This window comes from Lampetra planeri, chromosome 1 (assembly GCF_965212315.1).
Source record: "Lampetra planeri chromosome 1, kcLamPlan1.2.h2, whole genome shotgun sequence".
NCBI classification, from domain to species: Eukaryota; Metazoa; Chordata; class Hyperoartia; order Petromyzontiformes; family Petromyzontidae; genus Lampetra; species Lampetra planeri.
The window spans coordinates 10,508,520-10,527,656 of record NC_136107.1 but is presented as its reverse complement, the minus strand read 5'-3'; the positions used below and the strand labels follow the sequence as shown (position 1 = coordinate 10,527,656).

The window sequence follows — 19,137 nt, the reverse complement described above, 5'->3', positions numbered from 1 at the left end:
AAATCATTTTCTTGAACTCGCTCGAAGTTTGAGATGACAATCGGAATACACATTCACTAGCTCAAACCTGTCGCTATTTCATTATTCTCATGCAGATCTTGAACAGTTTGCGCGACACATCATTTTCTTCAAGTCGAATTTGCTGTATTGCTTGTCGGATTCCTGGGGAAAGTTATGTAGGTTCAGATTTTGCAATGTACTTTGCAATATAGTACGCGATTGACTCATTTGATCCGCATGGCTGGATGTCCATATTTCCTTTGCAGAGGTTGAGTAGTGTAGGATTGTAATTGTTAATCCATCAGTCTTCATATCTTTGCTTCAGCAAGCATATTCGACCACCATTGCTAATGAAGTCATCAGATGTTTTAAGAGACGATGCGGGTTTCAGCACAAACTTGTCGTAGAAATTTGAAGCGGCACGCTATTGATGAGTCGTCATCATTCTTCTTGCATGTGTTTGTATGATGGTGAACCTGACACTTTTTCACAAGCTCATATAGCTCAGAAGTCTCGTCCGGCTTTTTTGCTTTGCACACTTAATCAATTTAGTTGATTCCCTCAGGTGTATTGAATGAGGGATGATCTTCTATCCACACCAGCATGTGTAGATGTGGACTTCTACGGTTTTGGAACTCGATTCGCCACTAGTAATCCTTCAATCGACCACCAAACACTTCATGATTATTTGTCAATAATTTCATAAGTGCGTTAAATAGAATCATGAAGTGTCGAGTGACTGACATGATACTGTTCGATAAATCGTTGTGTGGCATGTATGTTGAGTTAATTTTGATCTTCATCGGGTCTTTCATCAGCTATTAAGAGTGCCTTGCGCATATCAAGCCAATTCAAATAATTCCAACAGATGTCCCGAAGTATGTTGGTGGTCCTATTGAACGTATTTGTCCGATCAATTCATTCAGCACTGTTTGCCAATATGCAGCTGATCCTCGAAGGTTCTTAAGGTAGAGGTGGAGATCTTCTACTCTACCATGTTGTCCTTGAACCTTCTTTCCACAAGCTGAGATGTTAGATTGGATGTGATAATACTCGAACATTGATAATGCGTAGAAGAGGTAGTCGTTTCGTTGAAATGCTGTATCACTACCCACAATTCTGAATTAAAAGTAGTCCAATGGAGTGATTCTGATAGATATTACATCTTTGAGTCCATTGTAGAACCATGCAAACTCTTCAACTTTCAAATCATGTGCTTTGTTGGCAATGTTGTTGGTTGTTTTAAGCCTTATTTCGTGAGTATTATCACAGACTTCGTATTCATCCTCCACATTTGGCTGATCACAATCTATGGAAGCCATGACTGATGTTTGTACAGTCATCGATTCCACTTGTGCTGTCATAGTTTCTTGCATTGCCTCTCGTAGATGTGGTGATGCATCTTCTTCTTCTCGCATTCCTGGATTGACAATGTTGTTGGGGCCGCTGGCCGCCGCGGTCCCTCCTTGCTGCGCGCCGACGGCAGGGGTTCCGTCGTTTGCCGACCCCTCGCTGGTCTGCGACCAGTTGCTGCCGTCGCTGGGCTCATCGCCCGACGGCTCCCCTCCCTGGTCCGCCCCTCCGCGAGCTCGCGTGAGAGGCATAGCTCGTCGCCCGCTCTCGTTCACCTGTAAAGGCTGCGTTGTCTCTCCGCCAATCACACGCTCTGAACGGGGGTCAGGGGTCGGAGGGCGAACGACGCTGTCCTCACACCACGCGCGTCCCTGCGGCGATAGACGGAGCGGGAACCTGCGGACGCACCGACCCCCCCCCCCACGCTACGAGCGCACACACCTACACACAGCACCACGCGCTTTCACCCACTCGTAAGACCACCCGAGGCTGCGCTGGGTTATTAATGATTTATTCTCGGCGACTTCGCTTTACTGTTGGGTCAGTATCGATCGGCGTGGCAGGCCTACGTTATCGTCCCTGGGTCTGTACCCGATCTATCGGAGGGATATGTTCTAGGCGGCTCTGGACTCTCTAGTCTCTTTCCCAATACCCCCTTTCCACTTACTCACGATTAGGTGCCCACGGCATTCCGCTGATCTCGTCCTCACTGCGTACCTCGATGCATCGCACGGACGTCCGAGTCGCTGGGCTGGAGAGCGTCTCGTGGCCTGACTCCGGAGCAAGAGAGCCTCTACCTCGCTATATCCGCTTTTTATGCTATCTCCCCGTCCCAAGGTCCCGCCTCCCAGCCCTCTTCGCTCTTGCGGCCCTTATGCGCGGCGCGCATTCTAAATTCGTCCCATTCTCATGCTCCTCCATAACAATGCTTATGCGCGGCGCGTATTCTAATTAGTCCCATTCTCATGCCCCTCCATAATAATGGGTGGTCGGTTTGACCGCGCCGGTGCACGGCGCCTTTGTCATGCCAATTAGCCGTCTCGCTCCTCCTCTGCCTGCCTCGTTGATACGTGTGTGTGTGTGGGGTGCGTTTCAACCACGGTGGCCGAGTGGCCCCTCGCCGCGACCATGCAATCTTAATGCTGGTCACAGCGCCGCGGTGCGAATTAGCACCGGGGGAAGTCGTCCAATTCCCTGGCCGCAGGAAACCGTGAAGATTATCCCGGTAAGGGCTTCTCGGGTGAAAACCGGTCAGCCAGGTGACCTCCCCTCGGAGCTCTATGGGGGGGGGAAATGCGTGCGGGTGTGTTTATGTGAGGTGAGGTGAAGGGGAAGCGGGGTTGGCTCCGTCGCTTGGTGGTGGCGAGGTCGTAGATGGGGCACCCGCCGAGCGGCTTCGTGGCGGCGGCATCACAATGTCATTTTTCGGATTAACATCTATGAAGTTGATGGTGAATTGAACATTTCTTGATCCTGTTGATCATCTGCAGATTCGTTCAAGTTCTTCAATTGTGTCACACTCAATTATGCATGCTCTAGATTTGAAGCTTTCGTGACTGCAATGATTCATATTCTTAGGTTTTTTCGGTAAAGTCACGTAGGTAAAACATTAAAATTAATGAAAGTAAAATAAAACAAAATAAAAATCCGAAACGTCGTTATTTTTATTTTTATTTTGTTTTATTTTACTTTCATTAATTTTAATGTTTTACCTACGTGACTTTACCGAAAAAACCTAAGAATATGCATGCTCTGCCATTGCCTGCCGGTGCACCTTTCTGACCACATGAATGTGAATCAGTGAAGTAGTATTTTTCATTGTAATGCATAATTCCTAGTGATTTCGATCCTGTTATTAGTACGCCAGCCTGATGATTTGTGAATACATCATTAAATGCATCGCCCAAAGTGATTACTTGTGAATCGCCTTCATTGACTGAGTCTTGTAGACTTCCAACGAGTAGTGTTTCCTCATCATAGGCTATTGAGAATGAGTTGTTGAACATAATGAAGTAATTTACTATGGCATCGAAATGTTTGACTTCCAGATACAGTATCTGTTAGCTGTCATTGTATATCCTAGATTCGCTAGTTTGGTCAATCGAATGATTTCATCACCCGCAATCAAGTTCACGTTCAATGTGTTTGTGGTCCATATGCTTGGTGGCAGTATAGCAGCTCTTACAATAATTGCCAACACCATTGCACAACATTGAACACCTGCATTGGCCCATGTAAACACATCTTCATTTGCTTTATGCCATGCAGCTCAAACAAATCTAGATCTTTCATTTATTAGCATGTAAGCATTTGCAGGTTCTTGCGGCTGATTTTGCCCCACTGGTTGTTGCGCAGGAATAGCAATTGAATGTACATCAGCGGTGTTTGCTTCTTCATTGATTGTTACATCCTGATAAAGTGGATTGTTTCGACTATCCAGTTGAGTACATTGTAAACCTGTTCACGATGTATTGAGAATACACGAGTGATGTTGAGATTTTCAAGATGTTCTGTGATGACAACCATTCCAGTATTAGCCATTGCTCGTGGAAGTGTGTCACTAACTTCAAAGATGTCCATATTGACCGAATACTCCAGTGAATTTGATGATGTTCACAAAAGGTATAACTCTTGATAATAGACGTTGTTCTGGCTGTGGTAAGACTCGAATCACATCTGGAATTCCACCAGGATCCAAATTATTCCAGTGATCTTTTGGCGGTGCAGCTCTATTGTTACTGCTGATGTGTGGCTTGTAACGTGAACACATTTGCAATGTTTGCTTTGATGACAATTCAGTTGGTAGATAGTGCAATGTATTTCATTACCTCGTACTCTGTAAATATGATTTGGATAGCAGCGTTTGGTGCAGACTTCACAGATTTGATTGCAGAATGTATTGAAAAGGGCAACACTCAACGAATTGTCCACCACAACCAGCTTAATTTTGAAATAGAAATGGAGAAAACATCAATATAAATGTTAAAAGTTCCCTTTAAATGGGGTTAGTGCAAAAATGACGTCACGGGCCCTCTCCATGCATTGTCCCGTTGGATACACTACATCATAATACACTTTTGTAAAGACACCAAAGCATTGAATGTGACTGTTGACCTTAAATAAGGAAAAATACAATAAATAGTACCAAATAAAAGATGTTCCAGGTGAGTTTCGAACTCTCGACTGCGACGTTGGTATTAATATCCAAAACGTGTTCGCAAAGCACTCGTCGACTAAGGTTTCCATACAAAATATGAATTGCTTTAAACGAGCCAAGCAATTGATTAATTGATGCCGATTTTGATTCAGGCATGCATTGTGTCTGAATCTGAGTATGCGTGCTAAAGTTGGGATCAATTGGACAACGGGAACTGGACGACATTTTTTATTACAAGACTAGCTTTACTACCCGGTTTCACCCGAGACTTGGATTATTGTCTTGGACAATGCGGAGGGTGGGGGGGGATACGCGACGTCAGCAGGCACACTGCATGACGCTGCCGCATGCGGGTGACATGACAGAGATGTGACGTCACCGCTCACTTGCCATGCAAAATATATGCTTTATTGCATCCGCCCCCCCCCCCAGAAAAAATATAAAAAAAGTCATTTTTTTAAAATTTTTGCATGGTGTACAGTCTGGAAAGTACCCACATGCCAAATTTCAAGTTTGTTGCATGTCGGAAAGTACGCTCAACATTTTGAACAGCCACACATAATCACACATTTCCCTTTTATATATACAGTACATAAAAGATGCAATCTCAGAAATCAATCGCTGGTCTCATGAAATCACTCGTCTCATTCGCCACTGCCACTCGCGAAAAGGTGACCACCGCGGTGACTCCCAACCCCCCCCCCCCCCCCTTTTACTCCCGGTGCATTTCACCGTAGCTCTGCCCACACCCGACATTGGCGTTAGCGCGAGCCGCCCACAACCTTAAGCCCAGCTCCTGCGTCGGCCCCAGCCATTGGTCTCACGTGAGCGCATCCTACCCCAACCAAATCTCTCGACCTCTTACGTAGATTTATAAAAGCACTCGTCCCCCCCCGTCACCCTATGTCTCACCCCATCTTTAAACACTCTCCTCCCCCACACGGTCGTGTTCCCCTCCTTGGCGGAGCTCCCCGCGTCTGATCGCGCTCGACGCAGCGGGGACGCGCTCAGCGGTCCCCTGCGTCGGCTCCTCGTGTGCAGGATAGGGCTGGAAGATTAATCGATTTCAAATTGAAATCGCAATTTGAAACAAAACGCAAAAGTCTGCGATTTTTTTTTGCGATTTGAAAAGTCCTATTACTCTTTTTATTATTATAACTTTATTTATTTAACTTAACAATTGTTCTACGTTTGATTGTTATATTTCAATTAAAACATTTTTATAAAGACACGTTGGAAGCAATTAATATCTTTTAAGTTCTCATCCTTGCATTGGAATATATAGAGCACTTCCTATTTTGATGGTATCATGTGGTAATGCCCCATCAACATGTTTTAAATCTATTACACAGTGAATATTGAACTGAAGCTTGACTTGAAAAATTTGAATCGCAAATCAAATCGCAATATCTGTCAGAAAAATGGCAATTAGATATTTTCCCCAAATCGTTCAGCCCTAATGTAGGAGGAGGAGGCGTGACGAAGAGATCGCCACCATCAACATTCATCAATCACTACCCGCGGGGTGCGTGTGAGTGCGTGGGAGGGAAGGGGCCGCTTCATGGAGCGCTCCTCCCCATCCAAGGCGGGGATCTCCCGCCCCCGTTCCACCGCCGACACCGCCGCTGACGACGCCGCCGCCTCTGTTCACCCGTCGTGACCAGCAGCAGCATCATTGGCATCGCCACTCGTGCCGCGTGCGTTGCTCACCGGGCGAGGCGAGGAGGTGAGATGAGCGATCTCTCGGAGAAGGAGAACGATCCGCTCCGTCCCTGCGGACGCAGCGCCATGAACGGCCACGCCGAGTCTCCGGTGAGCGCGTCCGTGGGTGCGTGCGTGCGTCCGCCTGTCGACCTGTCTGTCTACCTGACTGTCTGCGTATGTACCTGTCTGCGTGCCTGTCTGTTTATCTCTCGATCTGTCGGTGTGTCTGTCAGTCTGTTTGCCTGTCTGTGCGCTGACCGTACACTGTCCGATCATTGTCATCAGCAGCACAAGCAGCAAACCACATTCGCCAACTGTTGTGCTCAATCACCATTAACTCCATTTCTCATTCCAAGCATAATTCACAATTACATTAACAGCATCTGTCGATGATATTACTAATAGGCATACGCCGCTTATGAGAGCCCACTGAGACAACAGGTCTCTTTAGCGAGGAATACCTTCATTCATACAAAAATCAACATTAGGTTGATACGGAGCGACAGTGAATGAACAATAATGGTGCAGGATTAACCATTATAGAGCCCCTTCACCCCCGGGTCCCGCGATTCAACCGTTGTCTTGTTACTCAGAAGTCCCGTCTCGCATTATCGCCTCTGGCACCCCCAGTGCACGGCGCGCACTGACCGGCAGATGACACAGCGGATGGTAGTCCCTCTTCTCTGCTGTGTCTAAGGTCTAAACCCGACGTTCCACAACACAGCTGTCCACGTCTGCTTTCATCGTCACCCTGTAAGCCAGGGTCTCTCCACTGCTCGTGAAGGTCTGAACCACACAGCCATCAATAACCTCACGATCTCGCACCCGCGCAGATTGTCCGATCTCACCGCTCCATCTCCGCGCTGTGGTCGTCCTCTCTGGCCGCGTGCTCTCTCCCTTGGCTGCCATTCCGCAATCAGTCTCGTCCACAATTTGGCCATCCACCCACGTTCTGGCCACGAAGTGTCCTGGCCAGGCCCTCTGACTTTCCTTAACAGTCCACGCGGTGCATGTCTTTTTCGGCTTATGTTCTTCAAGCGCTGCTGTTCGACAGCGTATCTGCCTTCGCCATTTGTGTAAAGAGTAGGCCTGTGTTGCACGGACTTAATGTCGTGTTTTCCCACATAGTGTGTCTAATACATGAAGACAATCGACACGGCGTGATACTAAGGTGTACGTTATAACGATTGTCTAAAATGGGCTAGACTGCTGAGCCTACGCAGATGAGAGCATTACAAAAATATCTATACAATGTACCCTAAGGATGACTAATTGTCTCCTTAACTCTTCTGCTGAACACATCAAATAAGCTTTCCCCGTTGTCAGTGAACCGAGTAATTCGCCCCCTGTGGAGTGTGACGCTAAAGCCGATGGAAAGCGGGCACATCTCACGAGCGGGTAATCGTTTAGTATTTTTTTAAATTAGTGAATGCGTCAGTGTGATTCGGCCCGTTCTGAACATCAGTATCGAGTCGCAATTCGATCAACTGACCAGCGTTTAAAAGTCATGAAGTGACATACATTATATACATTAAATTAAAAAAAACGTGGACATGGTATAAGCTTGCTTTGGGTTGTGGGTCTTAATTACAGTATACCCATATATTCTTTGTAAACGAGGAAAGTGATCTCAATGAGCTCTTACCTAATAATCGGGTTTTCCCCCTTTTTTTTCTGGCAACAAAACTGAAACCTTTTTACAAGGATTCATGTCTGCATTACACATAAGACTTGCAGTCAAAATGCAAACAAAACACACACTCTGATACTGGCAAAAGAGGTCTAATGATGTAGAGCTCTTACCTGTTTATACGTCACGGATACACACACCACAACGAGATCCTAGCGCGAGGATAAACACTCCCCTCCACATTCTTGAGCACCGTTCCACAACTGTCAGCAAAACCTCTCTGGAAAGTTGCCTCCACGGCAGAGAGGGCGCGCGTATTGGGGATTCTCACCACGCTCGGATACTTCATTTCGCAATCGTGGTGCAGTAAATAGCCACCGACATATATGTGAGCAGTTGTTATATTCAGACTAAACATTTTTATTTATTTATTTGATCAGGTAAATCCCACTGAGCTGTATAGCTCTATTTTCCAGAAGCGACCTGGTCACAAATTATTCCTCAACGAAGTGGCTTAGGAGCCGTCCATAAATGACGTCACGCGATTTTGTACGATTTTTAACCCCCCCCCCCTCGTCACACGGTGTCACAAAGGTCAGACCCCCCCCCCCTCAAATATGACGTCACAAAGCTCTGCCCCCCCCCAAACCATATTTACATTTTGAAAATGAAACATGCTTCAAATCGCTTTAAACTATTGTCATTGTAGTGCGTATTTAATGTGGCGCTGCACTCTAATGATGTAGGAGAAAACATTTATTAAAAAGTCTATTCATTTAAGTAGAACGTGTTGTTTATATTTATTTAAAGTTGCGCATTTTGATGTGACGTCACATTTCTCACCCCCCCCCCCCCCTCGTCACACATCGTCACAAATGTCTGATCCCCCCCTAGGTGCGTGACGTCATTTATGGACGGCCGCTTATCACTTGGAAATTTACAGCAGCCAAATACTCTAAAACGCGTAATGTTGATTCTAAATGTGGAGAGAGACGCGCAAACTCCAAATATACAGCAGGCGTCAGGGTCGGGATGGAACCCACGACGTCCTGCATACCAAGCGAGGTAGTTAACATCTCGCCACCGTGGCGCCCCATCAAGCCATCAGTCTATCCGTGGACACTAAATATTTAACGTGCGGGCCCAATAGGTGCTTGCTAACAACACTTGTCCCACCAGACAGTGTGGGCCATACAGGAAATATTTGTATATGTTTAATCACTGTGGCTATGACCAGAACACTTGCATTCGATTTCTGAAATGTTCATTTAAAGCAGGGCAACTTAGGAATAAAAATATATACTATATGTATTATTTGAAACAAGCCTGTGGTCGTCCCCTAGGTCAACTCAGCTTCAAATGAGCATTTAGTGCTTTGTTTAAATTGGTAAAAGTTACGTTTATTTTCAAGTTTATTTCGTGTGACCATGTGATAACTCAAGAGACCACGTGTCATTTGCAAGAGTGACCTGGGGCATTAGTCTGCCAGTAGGGGGCGATAATGGCTGCTTTTTAATCCCATTTCAGAAATTTGCAGTGTAATTGTCGAATTTGGAAAGTTTGGACCCATACACACACACACGATCTGCTCTTGCAAATTACGTATTTGGATATTTAACGTCGTCGGCGAGCGACGCAGATGGCGTGCAGTACGATTAAGATCATTACAGACCGCAGAAATAATCAGGGCGACCACAGGCTTCGAGCCGTGAGCCTCTACAAAAAGCGTCGAACGCGCTGCTCCCACTTGGCCGTGTCATATCAGCACTGGCGAGACAAAGGTGGCCAGGGGTGGGGGCTGATAGGGCCAGTCCGTAATAAGCGCTCTCGCCATTAAAGTTGTTAAAGTGTTAACGACGATGATGATCGCAGTGGATGTGCAATTAGCGGTACAATTAAAGCGCAAAGGGCGCTGTATTTGCCATGACACGGGCACCGTAGAGAAGAGGCTTCGCGTGCCATGTCCTAATCGCGCCATTAGGGGGCAGGGGTATTCATTAATGTGAGATTGGTGATTAGTAGTGATTGCAGGACCGGGTTAACCCGCGTATGCTCCTTCTGCCGACATTATATGCACGAATTGAAGCTTTCGTGACTGCAGAAATTACTATTATATGCACGCATTCCAGTCCTCGCGAGCCACCACCCAACTTCTCCGTTCTTGGAAGGAAAAAAAAACACACGAAAGTCTGTACACGACCGCACGGGTTTGATGATTGGTAATTATACTTCTCACGTGGCGTCAAATCGCTGTGTATACACCACGTGTGACAACAATCATACGCACAGCGCAGACGAGAGCACTACCTTAATATCAATCGCCACTTCCCCGTGTCATTTTAGATTGTTTTTGCAATCATCAGGCGCATGAAGTGTGTAACCAGATGATTGGCATTGGAAAGGCGAGTAATTGTAAACACGGACCGTGGTGTACCGCGACGGTTTGAGTTGGTTTTCACGTTGTACGAGCGACGCACACGCCTACCCGGTACCTGAGTGAACATGAGTCGATGGGGAGACAAAGGCGTCCTGGCCCACATTCACCAACTTGTCATAATGCCAATAACCGATCCTAATCGTTGCTTATTAGCAGCACTTGCCAGTGACTGCCTGTATGGCTTCAGACACTGGGTTGTGCATCCCACTGGCTGCAATGAAGGAAATCCCATTTATAAACATTCTGTCAATTTTGATTCGAAGACTAAAATGGGGCTTTTCACGTGGCAGGTAAAGCTAAGCCCAACCCTATAGTATTTAACCATACCATTAACCTCACCCTTCACCGGCGTCTGCACCATACACACCATCACACAGGTAGCTGGGACAGCTCTTTCTGTAGTTCCATTCTCTCCACGCTGTCCAGCACACGTGCTGCCTGCTGCTGTGGTGACTTTAAGTGCACGGATCTAGGGACGATTTGGACTTCAGTGTCCAGATACTGTATTGGTTTCAGTTAACAACATGAGGAGGATTTTACTTACTCAGGAAGACACACTTTTCAAAAGGCCCCCTCTTGGAGTATTTTGTCAGCTCCTTACTACCTGGTTCCATGTGTGGGAAGGTAACCGGATGACAGCACACCTCGGTGATTTATATACCTCACAAAGAGATCACAAACCTACTTACTGCACTATCTCGTATAGGCACCTCGCTGCCCCGGTGGCGAGATGTTAACGTCCTCGCCTGGTCTGGAGGAGGTCGTGGGTGCAATGCCGACCCTGACGATACGTGTATATTTGGAGTTTGCATGTTCTCCCCGTTAGTTGGGTGGATTTTTCTCCGAGTCCTCCAGTGTTTCCCTCCACATTTAGAAACATGCGATTAGAGTATTTGGCTGCTATAAATGTCCACATGATAAGCCACTTCGTTGAGCTATCGTTTTTAGTCAGGTAGGTCGCTTCTGAAAAAGAGCTATGTAGCTCAGTGGGCCTTACCTGGTAAAATAAAACATTTTAAATATTTTTTTTCATAGTTTCTGTATGGTCCATCTACCCCACCCTCAAGCTACAAATAATATCACGCGAGCAAGGTCACTCTTGCAAACGAGACTCATCCTATAGTCTCTTGAGTTCACACCTGGTCACACAAAATAAACTTGAATCACCACCACCATGCCAGGGAAGATGAGAAAAGGATTGCACTGAACTGAAAAACAGGAGCCCCGAGGTTGGCGGTGGTCTCACTGTGTGAGCGGTTATCGTGTTGCGTAAAAGCTCACGAGGTTAATCATTAAACAGAAATTATAGAGTAAATACAGAACTGTAATGAGACGTACAGTAGGAAGTCGCGTATTGTCTCATCATTCACGATGCACAGTTGTTGTTCATTGACTCTCATTGATACCACGTTATCCATTCACTGAAAGTGCCTCTGCCAGTTCAATATAATTACAATAATGCATTTCAAATGTGTTTATAACTCCCTCTGGGCCATTGACAGCCGATTGTTGCTCGTCACTTGAATTGCACCAGAACTACTTTTGCAGCTATAACTGATGTCCCGTTAAAAGTGCTAAATTTGGACTTGGTCGCCGAATACATTTGGCTTAAAACGTATTTTTTTGTGCGTCCTAAATAGCTGCTGATTTTCGTTGTAAGCGTAGCGCACGATAAGTGTCTGTCTTTTCGGATGCACAAATGCAGGCGTAACAAGTGCCCATTTTGGGACACAGCCGCCACCTTCAGGCAACAAACAGCAAGGGCCGCAACATGGGAAGACGAATAGCTCGCAACTACATCTCGATGCACTGTCGCGAGTACTGTATCGCTATCATTACAGTGTTCATATTCTTTTGGTTTTTCAGTAAAGCCACGTAGATTGACTAAATAATTAAAGGAAAAATTATAACAATATCACGACGCTTCGATCGCAACACAAGCAATCGTCATCAGGTGAAAAAGAGGGGGAAAGCTGCTGAGGCAGGCTGTTTATAAAGGTTTAGAGATGGGCGGGGCAGCTAATGTTAATGTACGAGAGGTCTCCGTAACTGGCAGTAGGTCTACCCCAATCAAAGAGCTGTTTACAAAGGTTTAGAGATTGTAAATGTAAGCTCGGAGAGAGCTCGGAAAGAGCCATCGCCACATGGAGGTGGAGAAAGATGGCAAGCCGCCATTTACTAATACAGCTAACGATGGCTGTGTTAGTGAATGTAACTCACAAACGAAGCTGTGGGGGTGGCCATTGTATTGTGAGAGATTAGCATGTCAATATAAGAAAATTCCTTGTAAATGTAAGCTCGGAGAGAGCTCGGAAAGAGCCATCGCCACATGGAGGTGGAGAAGGATGGCAAGCCGCCATTTACTAACACAGCTAACGGTGGCTGTGTTAGTGAATGTAACTAAGAGAGTCGAAAATAACTGCTCACATAGGTAGGTAGAAAGGGAACAACACAGCCAGTTATGACATAAACTGGTTACAAGCATATCTTAAAACCATTGTAAACAGCTCTTTGATTGGTGTAGACCTACTGCCGGTTACGGAGACCTCTCCTACATTAAGATTAGCTGCCTCGCCCATCTCTAAACCTTTATAAACAGCCTGCCTCAGCAGCTTTCCCCCTCTTTCTTCACTTGATGACGATTGCTTGTGTTGCAATCGACAACGTCGTGATATTATTTTAATTTTATTTTTCTATCTACGTGGCTTTACCGAAAGACCCAAAGAATATAAATTCCTGCAGTCACGAAAGCTTTAAGTCAAGATCATTATAATGATTACACAACTGACTTTTAATATCACTGAAAAATTAAAGACTTCTAGATTCTCCAAGGATTGCAGCCACCTTAGCAAAGAGGACAACCTGGGAGGTCAGAGGCTGCAGAGCGAGAGATCCATTTTACGTTTCGCCCATTTCTTGATCTCAACCAGGAGCGAGAGAGGCCTGCATTAGTAGATCCAGTGTATGGGATGTCGAGTGATGCTGCAGCGATGATTGTAAATCGATTCCCATGTTCATAGAGAATGGGGTGGGGGGGGGGGGTTTTGATTCCTATTGGCTTTTTTTTTACCGTAGCAGGAAATGTGCTTTTCTTCATGCGAGTCGCACGCAGCATCCACATCGGCCTCACTGGCAGTCGGACACCGCGTCTTATTCACACTAAATACCCCGAGTCTAGCTGCTAATACTCGTGCAGTATTAACGAAGCTTTTGGAACTTAACTGCACTCCCTCCCTGCACAACGCTACAGAAATGCCAATAACGACGGCGCGTAGAGTGCACACCGTGTAATCGCATGCGTAAACGTTTATTAAACCTCCGGGTCGACGTTTGTGATGCACCTCGCCTCTGGCCCGTGAGTGAAATGCCAACACTTTAACGAACTCAAGTGGTGTACTATGGTGTAAGGCAAATGTTTAAATCTGCATAGTCTGTTAACAAACAAAAAAGTCCGCATAGTCTCATGCCCTGGAGCGGCAGAAATAGAACCCTTACCCTGTTGTGCACAGGCAGGATTTTCCAATTCCATAATGAGCATGTACATGTGGAGCAATCTTGTCACTCCACTGCTGGATGAAATGGTTCCCCACACCATGCAGGGTTATTTTCCCATACTTCACCATGCTTCTCATTGTGGGTTGATATATGTGGAAGGCATAGATGTTGCAGCAGAGTACAATACAACAGCGGTTTTTGTGGAGCTGCTGTCTGCTGACAACGTTGCCCCGCATTGGCCTGGTGGTTGGCAAGCACTAACCAGGATTAAAATCCTGCTCAGCTTTTGGAATCTCACGTGATTGTGGTCGCATTCCTGAAGAAGTGGTCATAGGTGCATGTGTGGACTTGTGGTATAAACTAGACAATTTTTTATTTTACTAGGTAAGGCCCACTTAGCTATATAGCTAGCTCTTTTCCAGAAGCGACCGGGCCACAAATGATAGTCCAACGAAGTGACTTACCATTTGGAAATTTATAGCAGCCAAATACTCTAAACGCATGTTGATTCTGAATGTGAAGGGAAAAACCAGAGTACCCAGTGAAAAATCCACACGACTACGAGAAGAGAGACATGTAAACTCCAAATATACAGGCATCAGGGTTGCGATCGAACCGACGACCTCCTGCATACCAGGCAAGGCAGTTAACATCTCGCCATCGTAGCGATGGAATTTCCCTGCGGTTTGGACGTGTGTGTCACACCCACACCGCACTGTGAGTGTGAGTGCCACCACACTCCGGATATTGCCAGTTGGTGGTGGTGGCGTTGGTGGCAATGATGTCCTGAGTTTCCGGAGGCCACAGTCACAGAAAGGATGCTGCTCGAGGTTATTTCTGATAGAATTTCTCCGCGCCCCCCTGGGGTGACCGCTTTGAGTGCTGTCGGAGAGAGTGGGCCCTGTGTGGCGTCGGAGAAACGTCACGGAGATCGGAGCCCAGGGAGCGGTGAATTCGTGAGATTCCACGTGTTGACCTTGCAGAAGCAAATTATTGCCAGGGGCTGTCAGAGAGATTCTATAAGGACCACATTAATAAATAGTAATATGTTACTCAAATTCGATAACCTAATGTTTGGCTCACGTTGTTGCCAGATCTTCTTGCAGCAATTGTGTTACGAAAGAAGCACATTTATCTTAAGGGTTTACTACATTTAGTGAAAGGCAATAGAGTGTGGTTCTATGAGTGCTGTCAATATGCTAGCGGAGCTAATTTTTTAACGTTTGTTTATGTTTATTTAGGAATGCTTTATAAACGTACGATGGCCCCATTCAAGTCTCCAATCTAAAAGGGGATATTGAGTTTTATTTGTCATCTTCCTGGCTAAAGAGATAAAGGTTAAGTCAATTCCACCATTAATACTGTACAGTACTGTACATTATTTTGTTTTATCTACTTCAATTGGCAAGCGCCGCAGCAGACAGGAGTCAGATATGAATCAAACTACGTAACCCCGGTGAGCTAAGCTGCTAATGCTCTGGGCTATTTTCGTTAATAGACGTTTCTGCTTCCATCTACTTTTCCATCTCTCTGCTCATGCGCCATGCAGCTGCAGAGGCTGAAGAAGTCCCTCTCGCTCAAGTCCAAAGTGCTCAACAAGCGCAACAAGAGCAGCCAGGAGGGCATTCTCCAGTGTTCCAGGCAGCAGCAGCAGCCGCCGCCACAGAAGCAGCAGCAGCAGCTGCAGTCGCCTGCATCTAGCGGCGACCCTGAGGTGGCGCCGCAACCTCCGAGCCCAACGTATCCGCGTGGTCAGCCGGGGCGTGCCGACCGGACCCACACCTTCCAGGAACACAGCTTCAAGAAGCCGACTTTCTGCGATGTGTGCAACCACATGATCGTCGGTACGTGACAGCCCACACAGTGCCAGGGTGGCGCGATGGTACCGGCGCGACTCCACAAAGAATTAGTCCGTGCCCCCCCCCCCCCGCGAGAGGAAATCGGTGCGGCCGGCTGTTAGCAAAACTTTACTGGCGCCAAATTTCTGTGTGTGGCCATTAAAAGTGAATTGTATGATAACGCACATTTTACGTAGTTATCACATGTATACGTTTTATTAAGATGTCTATTTAAAGTGCTACCTCAGCAGGTTGACAATATCCAGTCTGTGCCTGTGAATCTTTATGTCTATGTTTATTAGACAGGGCTATTTTAAACATTTTTTTTATCTCCAATCATTTCCAGCGTTGCTGAGAGTAAATGGGTCTAGACATGTATTTCCAGGACAATAAATAGCAACAAAAATCTAACCAGAAAACTATAGACAGACATATAAGCAGACAGATATCACAAAGATACACATAGAGAGAACACGTATCGGCACAAAGAGAGAGGGATCGTCTCTGTGACGAGGCCTTAAATATAGAGAGGGGGCGGGGGCGGAGAGAGGGAGGGGCAGAGAAAAAATTAGCATGTCAATGAGTGGACGACGACGTGGTACGTACGCAAGCTTGAAAATTAGGAGAAAGACACACTAAAATTAAATAACCTAGCAAAATATCGAAATGTAATGTAATGCAACACAGAGAGTCGGTCAACACACAATATTGATGTGCGTTACAGTTTCCATTGAATTGCTACGAAGTGACAATGCCTTGCGTTTTTGACATTGAACTGAGCTCACGCAGGAATACGCGTCAATGCGAAATGTATGGGAATCGATTGCTGTATTAACACATCTGAACCCATCCCTGCGAGGTCACATTGCCCGCGTCATTTCCAAATTTCCACAATTTCGGACATCAACACTAGCACCAATAGCTTGGAGGGATTAAGACGGAGGCTTTGGGGAGGAGGTTCAGAATCAGAAGCAGAATCTTTATTTAGACTGGAGGAATCCGATGAGCTATGAAGCTCCTCTTCACAGATGACCATCAGCCCTTCTTTCTACATGGACAACAACAAACCATGCAGTGCAAGCGTTATGACTAAAAGTAAAAATAAATATACATTAAATAACTAAATAATTATTCACTACCTCCTTCAGATGATGATGCTTCCGTGGTGGGACGGTCAGCGGAATCCAGAGGTCGCCATTGTAATTCGATCTCCCGGCAAGGCAGTTGAAACGACGGCCACATATGCGACCCCCCCCCTCCTTGCTTTTGTTCACTTGGCAGCAAAATATGGGTTCACCGCAGTTAGTCGATTGTCAGGCTTGCAAGTGGTGGGGTACAATGTGGATACTACAACCTCTTCCAAGATGTCGAGCCAGCGTGGAACTGAAGGCCAAAACACCGTCTAGAGGCGCTCTTCAGAGATCACCTCTAGTGGGGGGGGGGGGGGTCCCTTCTGCCAGCAGCGGCACCTCTACCTTTTTACCTCCAAGACTCGATCATATTCCTTGCGCTCTCATGGCTACACGAACTGTTCCATTAAAACAGCTGCTCCCGAAGCGGGTTATTTGCGTTTGTTTGTTGACATCAAAAACAAAATACCTCTTCCGAAAATGGTTTTGCCTAATTTGTTTTGTTTGCTCTCAATTCACCTCCTGGGCCTTTCCGCATTTCCCCTCTCGTTTTGTATGCATGACGCCTTTGGACACTTTGTGAAAGGCACTTTATAAGTGCAAATTATCATAATTGTTATTATTTGTGTGGAAGGGGCCGTTGTCGGGGGGCTGCGGCGGGAAGATGGCTCGCGCGAGCGAGCGAGAGGGAAGTGATGCTCTGGCAGTGCCAGCGCATGAGCAGATTTATGCACAAATCTTTTTGGCCTCACCCCAGAGGCCACCAGACTTGGAACTCACCTATATTGTGTTCGTCGGCTGCCCATGTGCATGATTGCATACGATTATATTTTTTTCCGGCATCTGAAGCTTTACAAAGCCATTTGATGTTTATGATGATGTGAAATGAATGGACCCACATGTATGAGACACTTTTCAAGGCTTAATATTACGTTTCTGTCCGTTTTCAATGACGCCCTGTGCTTTTTACAGCTGACGCTTCTGGCAATCTCATGTTAATAATGCTCTTGAGAATCAGCAGTCGAAAGGGGTCAGTATTCTAAATGCCCATCGTGTGTGTGAAATTCAAAAAAAGGGCACAGCGACACGTCCATAAATGCTGAGGGAATTGTCGGCTAAGGGAGCAAAATGAAGTGGTAACAGTCTTCGTGAGGCTTACTGTCATGGTGTAGGTCGGTTGGCTACATACGGTATGAAAGAAGTTCATACATATATACAATGGTTTCCCTCATCATCGTCGTATCGTTCGTGATGTACCTTCCTCGACATTTCTCAACACTAATCCCTTGTACTCGGGGCTTCACGGTTGGTTGTTGTGGTGAAACGGAAGGCCGAAAATAGGTTGTCCTCCCTTGACTCTATATCGTCATCATCGGCCATGGTTAATCCACTGCTAGATGAAGCCCTGAAGATATATACACAACTCTCATTTCTTTTAAACGGATGATTGAATCCTCGATCATGGCTTTTTATTTATGTGGGTAGCCTGCAGGAGGTGAGATGCTTTATGGCAACTCGCAGACACCACCACTTGCTCATGACACAGCCGCTGTGCCAAGGACATGCATCTTAACTGGTGCTGTAGGTGATGATGCAGTAAAGAAGAGGCGCATGTGAGTGATTAGGCGAGGATGATGGTGGTAATGCTGTGAATCATGACCATATGTTTGGCTAAAGCAGCTCGGTAATTGTGGTAATAACGGTAATTACATCAGTGACACCACAGACAGACTCTCACCTTTAAGCTGGTGTTTTAGTCTGTGAATGGTATTAGTGCCTTGCTCTGCTACGATGGGCTGCAACATTGACTTAAAAAATACAAAAAAATCAGATTATACCTGTGTGTTAAGTTTATTCTCAGTGCCATACTACATTGATTTGTGCTGTTCAGATAATCGCAGGTCACAGGTCAGGTACATTGATTGCTGCCCTTTATTTAACCAAGTTAGGGCCCAATGAGAAGAATTGTATTCCAGCCACGAGTGACCCTCAGTAAACCAGAGCGATATGTTTTGATGCAGTGTTTTAGTTGCAGGTAATTCGAATTTTGAACATCACACAATGGGAACAATGTCACGTGAATCTGTTTGTTATTATTAATTTTGTTCCCTTTTCCAGTTACTTCAATTTTGCTTTTGGTATCTTGTCATCTGGAAATTTTCTAGTTTTACTTCTCCGAGGTGGAATGTTGCCTAAGTAAGTGAAAAAAACTGCTTCAACACTATGGAATAATTTAAACATCTATTGCTTAGTTGAGCTAAGACGATAAACTCACCCAGCTTAAATCGCGGATTGCTGAAACCCAGATTCATCCCAGGTTCCTTGAGGGCTTTGACTCAAATGTCTCTGCCAGCTGAACCACTGTCTGCCTCATCACGTGACGTGAATTTTAC

At 45.9% G+C, this 19,137-nt stretch overlaps 1 protein-coding gene across 2 annotated transcripts in view; it reads left to right on the top strand.

Annotated features, from left to right (window-relative positions):
• The first annotated feature begins 5,220 nt into the window (after positions 1-5,220).
• The window catches only part of LOC144717634 (SH3 and cysteine-rich domain-containing protein 3-like), a 33,868-nt gene continuing 19,951 nt past the window's right edge, over positions 5,221-19,137 (top strand). For both annotated transcript variants that reach the window (XM_078593152.1, XM_078593162.1), the window contains exons 1-2: positions 5,221-6,322; positions 15,326-15,620. In XM_078593152.1, the coding sequence (XP_078449278.1) occupies positions 6,242-6,322; positions 15,326-15,620 (376 nt within the window). In that variant the 5' untranslated portion in view covers positions 5,221-6,241. The remainder of the gene's footprint in view (positions 6,323-15,325; positions 15,621-19,137) is intronic.